Below are 20,355 nucleotides of genomic sequence, written 5' to 3'. Positions count from 1 at the left end.
TCTCGACTTCCACACATTCTTCAAGCCTCCCAGGATTTTCGCCCCCTCCCCCACCCTATGATCCACTTCCGCTTCCATGGTTCCATCCACTGCCAGATCCACTCCCAGATATCTAAAACACTTTACTTCCTCAGTTTTTCTCCATTCAAATTTACCTCCCAATTGACTTGACCCTCAACCCTGCTGTACCTAATAACCTTGCTCTTATTCACATTTACTCTTAACTTTCTTCTTTCACACACTTTACAAAACTCAGTCACCAGCTTCTGCAGTTTCTCACATGAATCAGCCACCAGCGCTGTATCATCATCCCCAACAGACTGCATACTTGCCCCTCTTTCTAAAACTCTTGCATTCACCTCCCTAACAACCCCATCCATAAACAAATTAAACAACCATGGAGACATCACACACCCCTGCCGCAAACCTACATTCACTGAGAACCAAACCAAACACTTTCCTCTCTTCCTACACGTACACATGCCTTTCATCCTCGATGAAAACTTTTCACTGCTTCTAACAACTTGCTTCCCACACCATATATTCTTAGTACCTTCAGTCACCAGCTTCTGCAGTTTCTCACATGAATCAGCCACCAGCGCTGTATCATCATCCCCAACAGACTGCATACGTGCCCCTCTTTCTAAAACTCTTGCATTCACCTCCCTAACAACCCCATCCATAAACAAATTAAACAACCATGGAGACATCACACACCCCTGCCGCAAACCTACATTCACTGAGAACCAAACCAAACACTTTCCTCTCTTCCTACACGTACACATGCCTTTCATCCTCGATAAAAACTTTTCACTGCTTCTAACAACTTGCTTCCCACACCATATATTCTTAGTACCTTCCACAGAGCATCTCTATCAACTCTATCATATGCCTTCTCCAGATCCATAAATGCTACATGCAAATCCATTTGCTTTTCTAAGTATTTCTCACATACATTCTTCAAAGCAAACACCTGATCCACACATCCTCTACCACTTCTGAAACCACACTGCTCTTCCCCAATCTGATGCTCTGTACATGCCTTCACCCTCTCAATCAATACCCTCCTATATAATTTACCAGGAATACTCAACAAACTTATACCTCTGTAATTTGAGCACTCACTCTTATCCCCTTTGCCTTTGTACAATGGCACTATGCAAGCATTCGGCCAACCCTCAGGCACCTCACCATGAATCATACATACATTAAATAACGTTACCAACCAGTCAACAGTAGTCATCCCCTTTTTTAATAAATTCCACTGCAATATATTTTTTGTATTTATTTATTATACTTGATCACCATTTCCTGTGTCAATGAGGTAGCGCTAGGAAACAGATGTAGAAAGACCCATCCACTCCAGTACACACATATATACACTCATTCTCATACACATATATATATATACACACATATACATAAAGACACATACATACACATGCACAGCCATATACACATATACCCATGTACATATGCATACTTGCCTTCATCCATTCCCGGCACCACCCCACAGAAAACAGTATCACCACCGTGTCAGCGAGGTAGTGCCAGGAAAACAAAAAACAAAAAAAAGGACACATTCGTTCACACTCAGTCTCTAGCTGTCATGTGTAATGCACCGAAACCACTACTCCCTATCCACATCCAGGCCCCACAGACCTTTCCATTGGTTTTAACCCAAACATTTCACATGCCCTGGTTCAGTCCACTGACAGCACATCAATCCCAGTGTACCACATCGTTACAGGTCACTACACGGCTCACAGCCTCCAGCATGCTCAAGCCCTGATCGCTTAAAATCTTTTTCATTCCATCCTTCCACATCCAATTTGGTCTCCCACTTCTTGTTCCCTCTACCTCTAACATACATACACACATCACATACACATATGTATGTATGTTGAGTCTTGCAAAGAAGAGTAGAAAGAAGATGGGCATGTTGGAAATTAAATGTCTGAGGACAGTATGTGGTGTGAGGAAAGTTGATCATGTAAAGAATAACAGTGTATGACAGGTTTGGTAGTATGCAGAATGTGATTGAAAGAGCTGACCAGGTTATGCTGAAATGTTTCAGATGATGAGCAAAGAAAGATTGACTAAGAACATAAGTGTTTCAGACTTGATGGAGTAAGGAAGAGACAAAGGAGGAGATGGAAGGATGAGATGAAAGAGTATGTGGGGTTGTCAGGATGTGAACATTTAGGAGGATGAGAAGTGCGAGATGCAATTAATTATAAAAGGTAACATCCTTGTGGTGCTGCTGCTTGCAGATGGGCCTCCATGGTTTTGTTTTGTCATCAAGAATTTTAGTTTTACCTTTTTATTTTATGCTTTATCAAAATCAAAAGCAGATCCAGGATTTGAAACGAGATTACATATTTTCTAGGTTAATTATGTCTTATGCAGTACATCTTTTACACTTAAGCTTGCACCAGAGGAACATGCAAGATATTTGTTCCTCAAACATACACATATGCATGCATACCTACTGCATAAATCATGTAATATATTCATACTTTGAGTTTTTAATTTTCCAGGTTGAGGAGGTGATGTATGGAGGCCATATCTTTTCCCCAATCATGGTGAATATTCCAACCCAATGTGAAGTGTGCAACTCCTTCCTCTGGCTTTCTATGAAAGCCCTCACTTGCCAAAGTATGTATCAACATATTATTATTTATTATACTTGATTGCTGTTTCCCGTGTCAGCAAGGTAGTGCCAGGAAACAGACGAAGAATAGCCCAACTCACCCACGTACACATGTATATACCTACATGTCCACATACGCAAATATATATACCTATACATCTCAACTTATACATATATATACACACACAGACATATACATATATACACATGTACACAATTCATACTGTCTGCCTTTATTCATTCCCGTTGCCACCCTGCCACACATGACATGACAACCCCCTCCCCCTGCATGTGCGCGAGGTAGTGCTAGGAAAAGACACAAAGGCCACATTTGTTCACACTTAGTCTCTAGCTGTCATGTATAATGCACCGAAACTGCAGCTCAACCATATATATATATAAATATATATGTGGAAAGGGAGCTGTGGTTTCGGTGCATTATTACATGACAGCTAGAGACTTAGTGCAAACGAATGGGGCCTTTGTGGTCTTTTCCTAGCGCTACCTCGCACACATGAGGGGGGAGGGGGTTGTTATTCCATGTGTGGCGGGGTGGCAATGGGAATGATACAGCGCTGGTGGCTGATTCATGTGAGAAACTGCAGAAGCTGGTGACTGAGTTTGGTAAAGTGTGTGAAAGAAGAAAGTTAAGAGTAAATGTGAATAAGAGCAAGGTTATTAGGTACAGTAGGGTTGAGGGTCAATTCAATTGGGAGGTGAGTTTGAATGGAGAAAAACTGGAGGAAGTGAAGTGTTTTAGATATCTGGGAGTGGATCTGGCAGCGGATGGAACCATGGAAGCGGAAGTGGATCATAGGGTGGGGGAGGGGAGCCCTGAAGAATGTGTGGGAGTCGAGAACATTATCTCGGAAAGCAAAAATGGGTATGTTTGAAGGAATAGTGGTTCCAACAATGTTGTATGGTTGCGAGGCGTGGACTATGGATAGAGTTGTGCGCAGGAGGATGGATGTGCTGGAAATGAGATGTTTGAGGACAATATGTGGTGTGAGGTGGTTTGATCGAGTAAGTAACGTAAGGGTAAGAGAGATGTGTGGAAATAAAAAGAGCGTGGTTGAGAGAGCAGAAGAGGGTGTTTTGAAATGGTTTGGTCACATGGAGAGAATGAGTGAGGAAAGATTGACCAAGAGGATATATGTGTCGGAGGTGGAGGGAACGAGGAGAAGAGGGAGACCAAATTGGAGGTGGAAAGATGGAGTGAAAAAGATTTTGTGTGATCGGGGCCTGAACATGCAGGAGGGTGAAAGGAGGGCAAAGAATAGAGTGAATTGGAGCGATGTGGTATACCGGGGTTGACGTGCTGTCAGTGGATTGAATCAAGGCATGTGTATGGGGGTGGGTTGGGCCATTTCTTTCGTCTGTTTCCTTGCGCTACCTCTCAAACGCGGGAGACAGCGACAAAGCAAAAAAAAAAAGAAAAAAATATATATATATATATATATATATATATCTTTCTTTCTTTCATACTATTCGCCATTTCCCGCATTAGCGAGGTAGCGTTGAGAACAGAGGACTAGGCCCTTGAGGGAATATCCTCACCTGGGCCCCTTCTCTGTTCCCTCTTTTGGAAAATTAAAAAAAAAAAAAAAAAAAAAAAAAAAAAAAAAAAAAAAAGTGAGAGGGGAGGATTTCCAGCCCCCCGCTCCCTCCCCTTTTAGTCGCCTTCTACGACACGCAGGGAATACGTGGGAAGTATTCTTTCTCCCCTATCCCCAGGGATATATATATATATATATATATATATATATATATATATATATGGTTGTTTAATTTGTTTATGGATGGGTTTGTTAGGGAGGTGAATGCAAGAGTTTTGGAAAGAGGGGCAAGTATGCAGTCTGTTGTGGATGAGAGAGCTTGGGAAGTGAGTCAGTTGTTGTTTGCTGATGATACAGCACTGGTGGCTGATTCATGTGAGAAACTGCAGAAGTAGGTGACTGAGTTTGGTAAAGTGTGTGAAAGAAGGAAGCTGAGAGTAAATGTGAATAAGAGCAAGGTTATTAGGTACAGTAGGGTTGAGGGACAAGTTAATTGGAAGGTAAATTTGAATGGAGAAAAACTGGAGGAAGTGAAGTGTTTTAGATATCTGGGAGTGGATTTGGCAGCAGATGGAACCATGGAAGCAGAAGTGAATCATAGGGTGGGGGAGGGGGCGAAAGTTCTGGGAGCGTTGAAGAATGTGTGGAAGTCAAGAACATTATCTTGAAAGGTAAAAATGGGTATGTTTGAAGGAATAGTGGTTCCAACAATGTTATATGGTTGCGAGGAGTGGGCTGTAGATAGAGTTTTGCGGAGGAGGGTGGATGTGCTGGAAATGAGATGTTTGAGGACAATATGTGGTGTGAGGTGGTTTGATCGAGTAAGTAATAATAGGGTAAGAGAGATGTATGGTAATAAAAAGAGTGTGGTTGAGAGAGCAGAAGAGGGTGTTTTGAAATGGTTTGGTCACATGGAGAGAATGAGTGAGGATAGATTGGCCAGGAGGATATATGTGGCAGAGGTGGAGGGAACGAGGAGAAGTGGGAGACCAAATTTGAGGTGGAAAGATGGAATGAAAAAGATTTTGAGTGATCAGGGCCTGAACATGCAGAAGGTGAAAGATGTGCAAGGAATAGAGTGAATTGGAACAATATGGTATACCAGGGTCGACGTGCTGTCAATGGATTGAACCAGGGCATGTGAAGCATCTGGGGTAAACCATGTAAAGTCTTGTGGGGCCTGGATGTGGAAAGAGAGCTGTGGTTTCGGTGCATTACACATGACAGCTAGAGACTGAGTGTGAACGAAAGTGGCCACTTTTCTCTTTTCCTAGGACTACCTCACAGGGGGGGAGGGTGTGTGCTATTTCATGTGTGGCAGGGGATGACGGGAATGGATGAAGGCAGTAAGTATGAATATGTACATGTGTTTATGTCTCTGTATGGATATGTATGTATACATTGAAATGTATAGGTGTTTGTATGTGTGTGTGTGTGTGTGTGGGCATTTATGTATATACATGTGTATGTGGGTGGGTTGGGCCATTCTTTTGTCTGTTTCCTTGCGCTACCTCGCTAATGCGGGAGACGGCGACTAAGTATAATAATACTTTCCTGGGTATCAGGAGGGTTAGGGATGGTTGTGCTGTGAGCCAACACTTCAGTGGTTAAGTTGCATTTCTCTGATCCAGGTAGCTGTCTTTTCTTTCTGCCTCACCCACAAAACATACAATCTCTCTTCACACATAACACTTGACAACACTTAACTCACACAGCTCATTCTTTATGACTCTAGTTTTCCTGCAGTTAGCACTATGTCCTAGCACTCTTTTTCAGCAAAATGGTAGAAGTAGTTGTAAGGAATATTTAGGTAGGAGCATTAATTAGAAACATTTGAACTGTGGGGGATAGTTTGAGTGCTTGTTTGAACAGGGAGGACCTGAAGGATATGGAATGCTTTTGGTTCCTCTGAGTGAACATTGCTATAGTTAATATCATAGGGAATGTTTGGAGATGACTGAATTAGGAGGACTTGGAGAATGTGGAATGCTTTTATGCACCTGAGAGTGGACATGGCAGTGAATGGATTCATGAGGGATGGTTTGATTGTAAGTTGAACAAGGAGAACTCAGAAAACTTAAAGAAGGTAACTTGTTTTTTCGTCTAGAAAGATTTGATCTATTTTTAGAAAAACAATCAGTATTAATCATTGGTGAACTTTTGAACTCCATGTTTGCTAACTTTTATTTTTTCCTTTTTTAAACATTAGGATGCAAAGTTACATGTCACCAGAAGTGCTACAAGAGAGCTGATTCAAAATGTAGTCAAGAAGGTCCAAAACCCATTGTTGTGGATACTGGGACAGCCCCAGCCAGAAATCGTGTGTTTGGTGTACCCTTAGAGAATTTAGTCCGACCAGGAGAGAAAATTCCATCAGCAATAGATCGTCTCATCACCAGTATTGAGCTTTATGGGCTCTACACTGAAGGACTTTATCGCAAGTCAGGTGCACAAACCAAAGTAAGTGGTTTATATATTTTCTTTTTCAAATTTTGTAAATCCAATATTGAGCATTACATTTTCTACATTGATGTTTTTTGAAAAGTTTTTCAAACTTGTCATTTGTGTAATTCAGTCACTCATCACACTATGTACCATTAACCTTATATGCCATTGAAACCTGTAATACGACTTTTAATAAAAGCATATTTATTTGTAAAGAATTGAAAAAAATGCTGGGCATTTTCAGGCCAGTAAGCATTATGTTAAAAAAAAATTGGAATATATCATAATGAAATGATCCTTTATTGTGTATAATAATTCAAATTATAACAAAGTATATTAAATTTGTAATTATTTTAAAGCTTAATTTCAGAAATTAATTGCCCCAAAATAATTGCACTCTTGTTGAAGATGTAATATATGACCAGTACCTAGATTTTTAGCAGATGTATTTTTCAAAGAAATGAAAAAATGCAGATTGTATTTTAGGCTATTTTTTCCAGTATTTAAAACTAACATAAAGAAAGGCTTATTTTCCCCTAGATAATTATCTAAAACATTCCATAATGATTCTCTATAGCTGACAGATAACAAGTATCATGAAACATATCATTATGAAATATGGTAAAGTTCTTGGGGGAAAAGTGGATGTATGGTGCAAGGAAGAACGGAGTGGTAAAAGTGTTGGCAGATGAGATGAATCAAAGAATGCAAGGTGTATGAAAGGAAGATGACAGAAAGTTTAGCTGGAAGTGCAGTAAATGTAAAGAATTATTTTAGGGAAAGACTGTTAAACGCTGAATAATTGTTAGTTGGATACAAGGGTATGAGATATAGGAATTATGGGATATAGGAATTAAAAGGTTAATGCTTCGTGGATGGATGAAAATAGAAATGCTGTGGGAGAGAAGAAAAAGGCACATTGGAACAAGATTGCTCAAAAGGAATGTACCAGTGAAAGTTCAGCAAAGGAGGAGGAAAGAATATATAAGTGTAATGGATGTCAAGAGGCTGATAGAGAAACCAAAGGAAGAGTAGATGAAGATTTTGGAAGAGAGTTAAGTGAAAATTTTAAGGAAAATAAATTGTATTGGAAGGAGGTGAAAAAGGAAAGAGGTGGATGTGTGAGTGGAATTGTTAATGTGAGAAGTAAGGAAGAGGAACTGTGGAATAAAAAGGAGGAAGTGAAAGGAAGATGGAAGTAGTATTTTGAAAAACTGATGAATGTGGGAGAAGGTGAGGCAACAGTTGTCATATGCATGGGTATGGATGATGAGGAAGAGGATGCAAGTGCAGGGGCCCTTAGCAAGAAGGGAGTTAGAAAGGCTGGAGGTAGAAAAGGCACTTGGAGTGGATGGGATTATGGCTGCTGAAGTAAGGAAAAAGTGTAATAGACTGGATGCATTTTTAATGTAATTTAGCATGGAAACAAGGTTGTACCTGAAGATTGGGTGACATATATTATTGTTCCCTTATGTCACTGGTTTACTTTCAATCTTAAGAAAAGCAGTTTTGAAGTATGAATGATTTGTGTAAGTACTAATATCATGTACAAATAGTATTGTTGCCAGTCGACTCACCCATGAAGTTATTTCTTATTTATCTAGATTAGATATTTCTGTTCAAAGACTGCATTTGTTTGCTAGTTACCGAAAGGTCACTTACTTTCTTGATAAGTGTAGCAGCGTTAAGGGATTTAGACATTTGTGACATTTTGGTGTATATTTGTTTGAAGGGGGTGATTAAATAATACTTCCGTTTGGCAGTTTGAATTCTTCTCTTGGATGATTGTGTTACCAATTTAACAGGTAAAAAAAGAATGTATTTCAGAGTTGTTTGATGCCCATATTCAGATAGAATTTTGTGCTTCAAAAATGCTTACTGTACTTTGCTGATGACAGTTTGATGTTCACTTCAGGTGCGAGCAGTAAAGGCCCATATGGAGCGTGACCCAGACAATATAGTCTTCACTGACACACCAATCCATGTTCTGGCCACTATACTAAAGTTTTTCTTCCGTGAATTACCAGAACCACTCCTTACCTTTGAGTGCTATGATCCACTAATGCATGCAACAGAGCTGCAGGATCCAGAAGATCAACTCCAGACCACATTTAATATCATCAAGAACATACCCAAATTAAATTATGACTTGCTAGAAAGACTAATTTTTCATATGGTGAGAGTGGCACAACATGAAGAATATAATCGCATGAGTTCTAATGCTCTAGCCATTGTGTTTGCACCATGTATACTCCGCAGTCGACGATCACAAACAGTCCAGGATTCTCTAAATGATATTGCCAAGCAAACATCAGTGAGATTCTACTTGTTCGTTTTACTAATCCACCATATGTTTGAAAATTAAAGATGCTTTATTGAAATATATTACACATTCTATATTTGTTGCTTCACCTCCCTTTAATGAACAGTACTTTTACATCATCAGGTTGTCGAGTTAATAGTAGCAAGACAATTGAGGCAAGTGACAATGACGCTTAATGATATAGATAGTGTTGACAGTGCAACAGTGTCAGCAGGAATGCGTCTTGATTCCATTCGTTCCTCAAAGGTAAGATGTAATGTTCGTATTTACTTGTTCATTAATTGTTGTACACAAGTGCAGGGATAAGTGGGGCCTCTTTTGCTTTGGCCACCTCCTTGATGGGAGTTCCAGGAAGGAATGGGCATCGGAGATATAGATAGTAAAGCAGTGATTTTTTTTTTTTTTTCCATGACTGTGAGGTGATGTAATGATTTTATCAGGTGGGTAAGACCATGAAGAAACAAGCTACACACACAACATTATAGTGGAGTTACAGTATTATCAAGCATTACTGAGGGGAATAGGTTCAGATTACAGACTTAAGTGTCTAACAAGAAGTTATCCGAAAAGTTATTAACCCACTGACTGCTGATATGCTTTGTATGTCATAAGATGACTCTGGCAGTTGACTGTGAGTGTCTGGTATGAGGTCAAGGGTGTTAAATATTTACAGGTGTAGTGAAAAGGGAAGTGGTAAATCAGGAAGCAGCATCTGGCAACACACACAATGTTTCCACATCCTTCACCCATCTTTTGTCAAACTCAGTATGTGATGTAAGAGGGGTTGATCAGATAAGAAATGACAGGGTAAGAAAGTGTGGTGGGTAAGAGAGAAAGTGTGGTAGTAAACAGAAGTTTGATGAAAGAACTGAAGTTGTGCTGAAATGGTTTAGACATATCGAGAGAGTTGGTAATAGTAGTTGGTAGGCAGCCATTGGTGAGCCAGCACTTTAGTGGTTGTCAAGTTGCACACCTCTGACCCAGGTAGCTGTCTTTACTTTCTACTTCACTAACATGCAGACCACTGGCATTCTGTCCACAGATATACAATCTCTTGTCATATGTAACACCTGACAATGCTTAACTCATGCTGCTCATTCTTCATAACTCTTTGATTTTCATGCAGTGAGCATTATGCCTTTTGGCAAAATAGTAGTAGTTGTAGATAGAAGTGGAGGTTCAGAACATTTGTACAAACATTAGGTAGAAGTAGTAGGTGGGAGCAATAGACAGAAATAGTCATTAGGAGGGAGCCTCTGCAAACAATGTGCTAGACTTTCCCTCTGCCAGTGGCCTGTTAAGTGTGAGGCACTAAATAAAGGCCAAGATGTGGCACTGGAGTTCTTTAGTTTTGGAGAGAGAGACTTTTGTTGTGGCCACCCCTGTGAGGGGTTCCAATTGGAACAGGCATCAGAGATATAGATAGATAGATAGATATGGAGATGATGATTGAGGAAAGAATGACCATATAAGAAATAACAGGGTAAGAGAAAGTGTGATAGTAAGAGAAGTATGATGAAAAGACTTCAGTTATGCTGAAAAGGTTTAAACATATGGAGAAGGTGAGTGAGGAAAGAGTGACCAAGAAAGAATACATGTCAGAAATGAAAGGAACAAGGAAACCAAGGGGGCAGTGTTGTAGCTTGAACATTTTTTCATTTGATAATCTCATTACTTACATATGTTTTACCAAATTTATGTAGATAATTGCTGTCCTTTAGACCTCAATTAGCTCTTTGCACTTCTGTAGGTCGAAATATATCCTGATTTTGGCCTAATGTATGATTTGAAAAGCTTGCTGAATTATTTCTTTATTCATGAACATCAAAGCAGTTTTAATATTTGCTAGCAGACAGGTGTTATCATTATGTTTCCTCCTAAGATGGGACTCTTGCAACAGGGTGTAGATATTGTTGACTCCCAGGTCCTTGTCATGCTGATTCCTGAAAGATGTTAATCATGTTGAGCCGAAGCATTTTGCTGTGAGCCATCCTCATTAATGTACATATAATCAGGTTGAACTTCATCAACCATGTATCATACCAACTTTAGACTAAAGTCAGTCATTGTCTCCTTATAAGTTGATGCAATCCTCCATGCTTTTCACTTGCCTCATGACTTCTGCATCATCTGCAAACATATTTAATTAGGAGTCCATACCTTCTGGCATGTTATTCACATAGACCTATCTGTATCTTTGATGCCTGTTCCCATCAGGAACTCCCTCAAGAGGGTGGCCATGGCAATAGAGTCTCCATAGCAAGTGAACTCTACTTTCTTCTTGCAAGTTGATGCAATCCTCCATTTTGACTTCCCTCATGACTTTGGCATCATCTGCAACCATATTCAGAAAGGAGTCCATACCTGGCATGTTTTTCACATAGTCCTATCTTATTATTTATATTTATTTATTTTGCTTTTTCGCTATCTCCCGCGTTAGCGATGTAGCGCAAGGAAACAGACGAAAGAATGGCCCAACCCGCCCACATACACATGTATATACATACACGTTCACACACGCAAATATACATACCTATACATCTCAATGTACACATATATATACACACACAGACATATACATATATACACATGTACACAATTCATACTGTCTGCCTTTATTTGTTCCCATCGCCACCTCGCCACACATGGAATAACAACCCCCTCCCCCCTCATGTGTGCGAGGTAGCGCTAGGAAAAGACACCAAAGGCCCCATTCGTTCACACTCAGTCTCTAGCTGTCATGAAATAATGCACCGAAACCACAACTCCCTTTCCACATCCAGGCCCCACAGAACTTTCCATGGTTTACCCCAGATGCTTCACATGCCCTGGTTCAATCCATTGACAGCACGTCGACCCCAGTATACCACATCGTTCCAATTCACGCTATTCCTTGCACGCCTTTCACCCTCCTGCATTTTCAGGCCCCGATCACTCAAAATCTTTTTCACTCCATCTTTCCACCTCCAATTTGGTCTCCCACTTCTCCTCGTTCCCTCCACCTGTGACACATATATCCTCTTGGTCAATCTTTCCTCACTCATTCTCTCCATGTGACCAAACCATTTCAAAACACCCTCTTCTGCTCTCTCAACCACACTCTTTTTATTTCCACACATCTCTCTTACCCTTACATTACTTACTCGATCAAACCACCTCACACCACATATTGTCCTCAAACATCTCATTTCCAGCACATCCACCCTCCTGCGCACAACTCTATCCATAGCCCATGCCTCGCAACCACACAACATTGTTGGAACCACTATTCCTTCAAACATACCCATTTTTGCTTTCCGAGATAATGTTCTCGACTTCCAAACATTCTTCAAGGCTCCCAGAATTTTCGCCCCCTCCCCCACCCTATGATTCACTTCCGCTTCCATGGTTCCATCCGCTGCCAGGTCCACTCCCAGATATCTAAAACACTTTACTTCCTCCAGTTTTTCTCCATTCAAACTTACCTCCCAGTTGACTTGACCCTCAACCCTACTGTACCTCATAACCTTGCTCTTATTCACATTTACTCTTAACTTTCTTCTTTCACACACTTTACCAAACTCAGTCACCAGCTTCTGCAGTTTCTTACATGAATCAGCCACCAGCGCTGTATCATCAGCGAACAACAACTAACTCACTTCCCAAGCTCTCTCATCCAGAACAGACTGCATACTTGCCCCTCTTTCCAAAACTCTTGCATTCACCTCCCTAACAACCCCATCCATAAACAAATTAAACAACCATGGAGACATCACACACCCCTGCCGCAAACCTACATTCACTGAGAACCAACCACTTTCCTCTCTTCCTACACGTACACATGCCTTACATCCTCGATGAAAACTTTTCACTGCTTTTAACAACTTGCCTCCCACACCATATATTCTTAAAACCTTCCACAGAGCATCTCTATCAACTCTATCATATGCCTTCCCCAGATCCATAAATGCTACATACAAATCCATTTGCTTTTCTAAGTATTTCTCACATACATTCTTCAAAGCAAACACCTGATCCACACATCCTCTACCACTTCTGAAACCACACTGCTCTTCCCCAATCTGATGCTCTGTACATGCCTTCACCCTCTCAATCAATACGTATCCTCCCATATAATTTACCAGGAATACTCAACAAACTTATACCTCTGTAATTTGAGCACTCACTCTTATCCCCTTTGCCTTTGTACAATGGCACTATGCAAGCATTCCGCCAATCCTCAGGCACCTCACCATGAATCATACATACATCCTATCTATCTGTCTGTATTTCTGATGCCTGTTCCCTTCAAGAGCTCCCTCAAGGGGGTGGTCACGGCAGTAGATTTTCTGTAGCTAATGAACTCCAGTGCCACTTCTTAGCCTTTAGTGCCTCACCCGTAACAGGCCACTATCAGAGTGTTTGCAGAGGCTCCTAAAAAATTTTCTTACTGACTACTACTGTGTTTGCAGAGGCTCCTAAAAAATTTTCTTACCGACTACTACTACTTAATGCTCTTGCCTCATGTTCCTACCTGCTACTTCTACCTAAAGCTGCGACCTACTACTATCTATTGTTCCAATCATTTTGCCAAAATGCAGCACATGGCACTCACCACAGGAAAATATAGAGTTATGAAGAATGAGCTGTGTGAGGTAAGTGTTGTCAGGTGTTATATGTGACAAGGAGAGATTGTATGTTTGTGGACAGAATGCCAGAAGTCCACATGTGAGTGAGGCAGAAAGAAAAGACAGCTACTTGGGTCAGAGGAGTGCAATTTGACGACCACCGAAGTGCTAGCTCACTACTCAGTCATCACTATCCCTTCCAATACCTAGGAAGGTGGTACAAGTAATATACCTCCTTGGTCATTGGCTGCCTACCTACTACTAACTGCATAGATCATTATCATAAGAGTAATGGTCCTTCATCAGAACCCCGTGGCTCCACAGACATCCCTCCTTTGTTCCCTTCTAAGAATACAATCTTTTAACAAATGAAGGAATTTCCCCTCATTCTGCCAAGTGATCTAGCTTGTTAGTCAGCTTTTTTCATGTGCATATTTGAGATGCTGAAAAGATATAGTTAAGTAATACAAAAAACTGGGAGATATTGTTATGTTTGGGGATTGGATGAAGTATCAAGGGATATGCTATAGAAACGATATATTGTTTGTAGGTGCAAAATGTAGAATTAGTTGATGCCTAAGATGTACTCAGAAATGTTAAGAGATTGAACATAAATATTACAGGAATAAAGTTTTGAGTAATTTAAAGGCAGGAAACAGTGCTGTATAAGGATAATGCAGTGGTCTTATCAACTCATATCTGTTTTAGCACAGGATAAACTAGAATTGGTTAGTTGCTGCTCATTTTAGCATGGTCATATTTAATCTATCCCCATGGGAGTATGCCATTTGACTTGTCATCAGTTTTGAAGCTTTCATTACTGAATTTCTTGCTCTACATTTACCTTTTTTGATGGTCCCATAGCATTTAGAAGCTGACCACATCCATCTGATGCAACCACAAGTCAAGAGGTTTGGTGATAGTGTGTGCATGTCTGTTTGAGGTTAGTGCAGGGGCAGTAAATGTTCATTATCGTCATTGTGGAAGTTGTATCTTGGGTATGCAATGTTTTACTTGATTGGGTTTGTGGTATTAGATTGATGAAAGAATTAGACCTAATTGTATAATTTAAGTTTTGTATATCTCTTATATAATTGACTAAGGTGTTTTCTTTAGTACTATGGATAACTTTAGTTTTAAACTTAATAATTTCTCTTAGCTTTCTACTTTTAAGGTTGACACCACTACGTTGTTAATTTTTTTTTCACCATGTTTCAGCCCCTAATTAACCGCAGCAGTCCATTACAAACAGAAGGCACAGTGTCTACATTACCTCGTAGCTCTGCTGCTACTGTTCATTCTATTCTGTCTGATCCAAGTGAATATGATCTAGAGGAGAAGTTGGAAAATCTCCGTGATGCCCGGATGCGTTTAGAATTACAGTTACCAGCCCTCGTGAGAGTGAGTTCAGAGGAGGACTTACTCTCCACGGATATGTCTCGAGCTGGATCCTTAGAGGATATTCCTGGAACACCAGCTACTCCTGCACCCTCTGCATTTGGAGGATCCAGAGAAAGTGGTTACAGTGAAGAATTAGATTCACTTTCTGTATCAGGTAAGAGGAATACTGTGTATTTCAATAACAGTTACAGGCATTCAGGTACTTATTTTCATCAAGACAGGAGACGGACAAGAAACATTAGGTTTTATTTATTTTTCCATTGCAGTTTAACCTCAAGGTTCACTGACACATTTTGTAGAGCATTCACAGCCGCAAGGTCCACTGACACATTTGCAGTGCATTAAAAACTATACTGGTTTCAGGAATTCTGTTTCAACAGCTTAGATTGAAGAACAGAGGAAGATCTTCCATCTGCAAATGCACGATAAATTATGCATTTATTTGATCACTATTGCAATGTTTTGTAGTCTCTCACAAGTTTGCATCATTTTCAAACAATTCAGATATGTAAATGAAATTGTGACATCAACACAGACCTTCACTAATATTAAGGTTACAATACACAAAGAATTATAACATTATTAGTGAAGGTCTATATAAGTTAAAAAAAATTTATTTTTGATAAGATTTGTAAACAATTCAATTGATGAAGTGAGGTGGAGAATGATGAAAGGGTGGCAGATGTAGGGCGTTTGAGTCAGGATGAAATGAAGAGTGAGAGAGCCTTGGTATGAGTTTGTTCAGTGTACCTGGTAAGTTGTATGGAAGGGCCGTGATTGAGAGACTGAATGCATGTACAGAGTACCAGACTGGGGAGGAACAGTGTGGTTTCAGAAGTGGTAAAGGATTTGTGGATCAGGTGTTTGCAGTGAAGAATGTGTGTGAGAAATAGAAATATGAATGGATCTAGAGAAAGCATACAATACTGGAATTGTTGTGTTACATGAAAATATTTCTGCAGGTGACACCACAAACAAACCGAAAAGGACTACTACTTTGAAACAGGAAAATGCAGATGAGGATGGAAGTGTAACTTCCAGATTACACCAGGATTATAGTGATGATGCTGTGATGGTATAGCCAATATGTTATCTCTAGGCATAGGGTCTCTGGTTCTTGAGCATTTCTGAACATTGAAATAATATCTTCAGTGCTTGATAGGTGAAAGTTATAAAATGTTCAAGAATTTTACTCAGAACAAGTCTGCAATTGTTTATATTTTATTATTATGCCTGAACATTGTTACTGAAAAATGTATTTGTGTGGAAAAACTGTTATATATTTTTCTTAGATATGAAGTTTTAATTTAATTAAAAACATTTGCTTATGACTGCTGTGTTAGTGAGGCATATGTGTTCAGCAGCAGTCTTGTGTTTTGTTACTCCAAATGCTTTAAGGTGAAAAGTTGTCAAGTGGTGTTTTTCATGCACCATCATGTAAAGTTAGGTTTATGAATTATCCGTTGCAGATATTTTTTTTATATTTTACAGTGGAATTTTGTTTTGTGTACTGTAAATACGTATTTTCTGCTTTCATTCTTTATATGTATATATATGTACTCTGCTATGTTACAAATTAATTCATCACAAGCATATTTCAGGGGACCATAATAATTTTAAAAAACTATATGAAATTTACTTCTTGATACATCCAGATCACAACTAATTGCCTTTGTACTAAAGTGGGCTCAAGCATAAAGATAAATGTATCAGTGGAGGCTCGGAGTGGTGGGCAATTTCACATTTAACCAGGGAGATTTTACTAATAATTTCACTGTTTTAAAAAGCGTTTTCATTTATCATGAGTATACTTCATCATAATCTCTTTCTTCTTCTTTTAAAATCTTATGCCATCTCTTGCCATTAATTTGTTGTTTCACTGTTTCTCAATTTTGACCTTATTTTCTGCATTTTTATGTTTTCATTGTCCTATGCTAGATAATCCTAGTCAGCTTTTAAGAACTTGTTTATTAATCTAATAACTCTTCATCCATAAACCAGTTTTACCATTTTTCAAATTCACAACAGCATTTATTGTATACTTACCCAGAAACTGTAGTTGATACACATCTTCACGCTGCAGCCATCTACTTGATTCTTTGTTAGTATTGACCACATACAGTAAAAGGTCACATAAAATCAAAAGGGGAACATTAGACATACTCTAACAGTCTCATACAATCAAAAGGGGAATGTTAAGTAGACACACTTGTTCACTCACATGTCTGTCTTTTGGCCATCTGTAATTAGCTGCAATGTAAAAGTAGTAATGTAGGTTTTTCCTTAGTTGCATTGAGGTAGGTACTGGATGCATGGTACATATCCCACTTTAAAGTCTAGCTATTTTGGTGGTTAACAGTGTTTGCCCATTGTTAAAAGACAGGCCATGTGTCAGTGGATCACTTTTAATCTTGTCCAAAGATTAGTAAACAAATGCCATGCTGCTCATTACCCAGATAGGTCAAATACTGTAAGGGAAATCCGTCCTACTCTTTCTACATGCTAGTAGGGGATGCTTTAAGCATTGGGTATTATCATTTTATGAATTTGTCTTATTTATTGTTTTGTTTTAAAAGTAGAGTCACCAATATTGATACCTTCATCTTTCAGTAAAAAATTTAGTTTATATAGAACATGATTAGGGTTAAGGATGTAAACATCCCTGGTTAGGCTTGAGCTGTGCCATGCCCGAGTCTCATAACTATTTTAGGAATCGTCTCCACATAATGGTTGCATTAGTATTTTGTATGTACTGTTATCAGTTTAATGGTGGCAAAAGCTTACCAATGTTTTCAAAGTACCCATATTTTTAATGCTGGGTTTTACATATTGGATTTTTTTTCTTCCCTCTTTATATATTTATATATTGACTGATTTCTGTTTAGAAGAATGACTTCCAGAACCATTATTTATTTTAGGGCATTGTTTTAAAATTGAAGGGCAGGAAACTTTAAGTGAGGTAATGTTGTCATTGTGCACATAGTCTTTCTTTTTCGTACAGTAGAGACTGGATTAGGATCAAAAGTTTTGATTACAACATTTAATGCCTCAACTCATTTTAAAAGATTAAAGAAAAGGTCTTAGTTATAGTAATTTAAAAAGCAGCAAAAAGTTATATACATGAATATGAATGACCCTGGTAGTAAGTAAAAGCAAAAGTAGTAGAGTTGAATATGCATAATAAGTATGCAGTTATATCCTGGTCATTCTACGACACTAGTTAGAATCATATTTGATTCACACACTTGTCACAAATATAAATTGTTAATAACATTGTGCTTTTGTAGGATCATGCCTATGCATGATTGGAGACCTTTACTGTCTTCATAACTGTCAAAGAGATGCTTTATTTCTGTTAACAGCAAATACTTGGGTCAAATATATAAATTAGCTGTTGAGAACTGAATACTCCAACTTTTGGTGTTCAAGGTTATCTTATAGGATGTGGCCCATACTTAACCACATTATACATCTTTGGTGTAATGTTGCATTGTAGCCATATCATGTTTAACTCGTAAAAAGCCTCAAACTTGTGGTGATTAGGTTTCAGTCAGCTATTAGGATGCCTACAGTTGATTAATGTATAGCTTAGATGAAGAGGTAGGCTTTAAAGATTGAGAATACAATTAAATTGCTTTGAGACGATTCCTAGGATACCACATAATCAGTTCTCACCTCCAGTTATAATGAAAACAAATAACATCAATCATTAATGTAATGGGAAGGATTCATGAAGCAATGTACTGTGTATTAGTATTATTATCATATATATTTTTTTCACCAGATTCCAATTTCATCCAACTATATTTTTTTCAGTTGAAATTTATATGAAAAACACTTGAAAATAATTTGCAGTATATGTACCTTTGAAAAAATAATCAAAAAACTAAATACGAAAATATTAATTATGCAATAGTAAAGATTTTGATGTAAATTTTAGTTATGTAGGATAATGGCTGTTATCTGGATGACTAAAGCAAGCTACAGTATGATGTGTAAACTCCCCCCCCTTTATTTTTCTCACTTCAACATCCACTTTACCCTGTTTATGTATTATTTGGATACTCATTACTTCGTTCATTATGAACATTTATTTAAATAGACATTGTCACGTGCAAATGTACCAAGGAACAGAATTTTTTTTTATTGTTTGCATTTCATTTTCCTCAACTTGACCTAATCATTCAACCTATATGCAGTATATATATAAATAATATATATAATAAAATCCTCAACTTGACCTAATCATTCAACCTATATGCAGTATATATATAATAAAATCCCTGGGGATAGGGGAGAAAGAATACTTCCCACGTATTCCCTGCGTGTCGTAGAAGGCGACTAAAAGGGGAGGGAGCGGGTGGCTGGAAATCCTCCCCTCTCGTTTTTTTTTTTAATTTTCCAAAAGAAGGAACAGAGAAGGGGGCCAGGTGAGGATTTTCCCTCTAAGGCCCAGTCCTCTGTTCTTAACGCTACCTCGCAAACGCGGGAAATGGCGAATTGTATGAAAAAAAAAATATATATAATAAAAATATATATATATATATATATATATATATATATCTTTCTTTTCTTTCAAACTATTTGCCATTTCCCGCATTAGCGAGGTAGCGTTAAGAACAGAGGACTAGGCCATTGAGGGAATACCCTCACCTGGCCCAATTCTCTGTTCCTTCTTTTGGAAAATTAAAAAAAAAAAACGAGGGGAGGATTTCCAGCCCCCCGCTCCCTCCCCTTTTAGTCGCCTTCTACGACACGCAGGGAATACGTGGGAAGTACTCTTAATCCCCTATCCCCAGGGATAATATATATATATATATATATATCCGCTTCCATGGTTCCATCCGCTGCCAGATCCACTCCCAGATATCTAAAACACTTCACTTCCTCCAGTTTTTCTCCATTCAAACTCACCTCCCAATTGACTTGACCCTCAACCCTACTGTACCTAATAACCTTGCTCTTATTCACATTTACTCTTAACTTTCTTCTTCCACACCCTTTACCACACTCAGTCACCAGCTTCTGCAGTTTCTCACATGAGTCAGCCACCAGCGCTGTATCATCAGCGAACAACAACTGACTCACTTCCCAAGCTCTCTCATCCCCAACAGACTTCATACTTGCCCCTCTTTCCAAAACTCTTGCATTTACCTCCCTAACAACCCCATCCATAAACAAATTAAACAACCATGGAGACATCACACACCCCTGCTGCAAACCTACATTCACTGAGAACCAATCACTTTCCTCTCTTCCTACACGTACACATGCCTTACATCCTCGATAAAAACTTTTCACTGCTTCTAACAACTTTCCTCCCACACCATATATTCTTAATACCTTCCACAGAGCATCTCTATCAACTCT

General features: G+C 38.9%; 2 protein-coding genes across 6 annotated transcripts in view; one reads left to right on the top strand and one right to left on the bottom strand.

Moving 5' to 3' along the window:
* The window catches only part of LOC139752677 (unconventional myosin-IXb-like), a 186,465-nt gene extending 167,245 nt beyond the window's left edge, over positions 1-19,220 (top strand). For all 4 annotated transcript variants that reach the window (XM_071668453.1, XM_071668454.1, XM_071668451.1 and 1 more), the window contains 6 exons: positions 2,541-2,658; positions 6,419-6,669; positions 8,570-8,968; positions 9,101-9,223; positions 14,803-15,139; positions 15,948-19,220. In XM_071668453.1, coding sequence (XP_071524554.1) covers positions 2,541-2,658; positions 6,419-6,669; positions 8,570-8,968; positions 9,101-9,223; positions 14,803-15,139; positions 15,948-16,066 — 1,347 coding nt within the window. In that variant the 3' untranslated portion in view covers positions 16,067-19,220. The remainder of the gene's footprint in view (positions 1-2,540; positions 2,659-6,418; positions 6,670-8,569; positions 8,969-9,100; positions 9,224-14,802; positions 15,140-15,947) is intronic.
* The window catches only part of LOC139752678 (uncharacterized), a 49,411-nt gene continuing 39,382 nt past the window's right edge, over positions 10,327-20,355 (bottom strand). For both annotated transcript variants that reach the window (XM_071668460.1, XM_071668455.1), the window contains one exon: positions 10,327-10,920. The gene's annotated coding sequence lies outside the window, so the exon portion shown is untranslated. The remainder of the gene's footprint in view (positions 10,921-20,355) is intronic.

This window comes from Panulirus ornatus, chromosome 13, assembly GCF_036320965.1.
Source record: "Panulirus ornatus isolate Po-2019 chromosome 13, ASM3632096v1, whole genome shotgun sequence".
Lineage (NCBI taxonomy): Eukaryota > Metazoa > Arthropoda > Malacostraca > Decapoda > Palinuridae > Panulirus > Panulirus ornatus.
The sequence above is the reverse complement of the archived record's forward strand: the minus strand, read 5'-3'. Positions and strand labels throughout refer to the sequence as shown.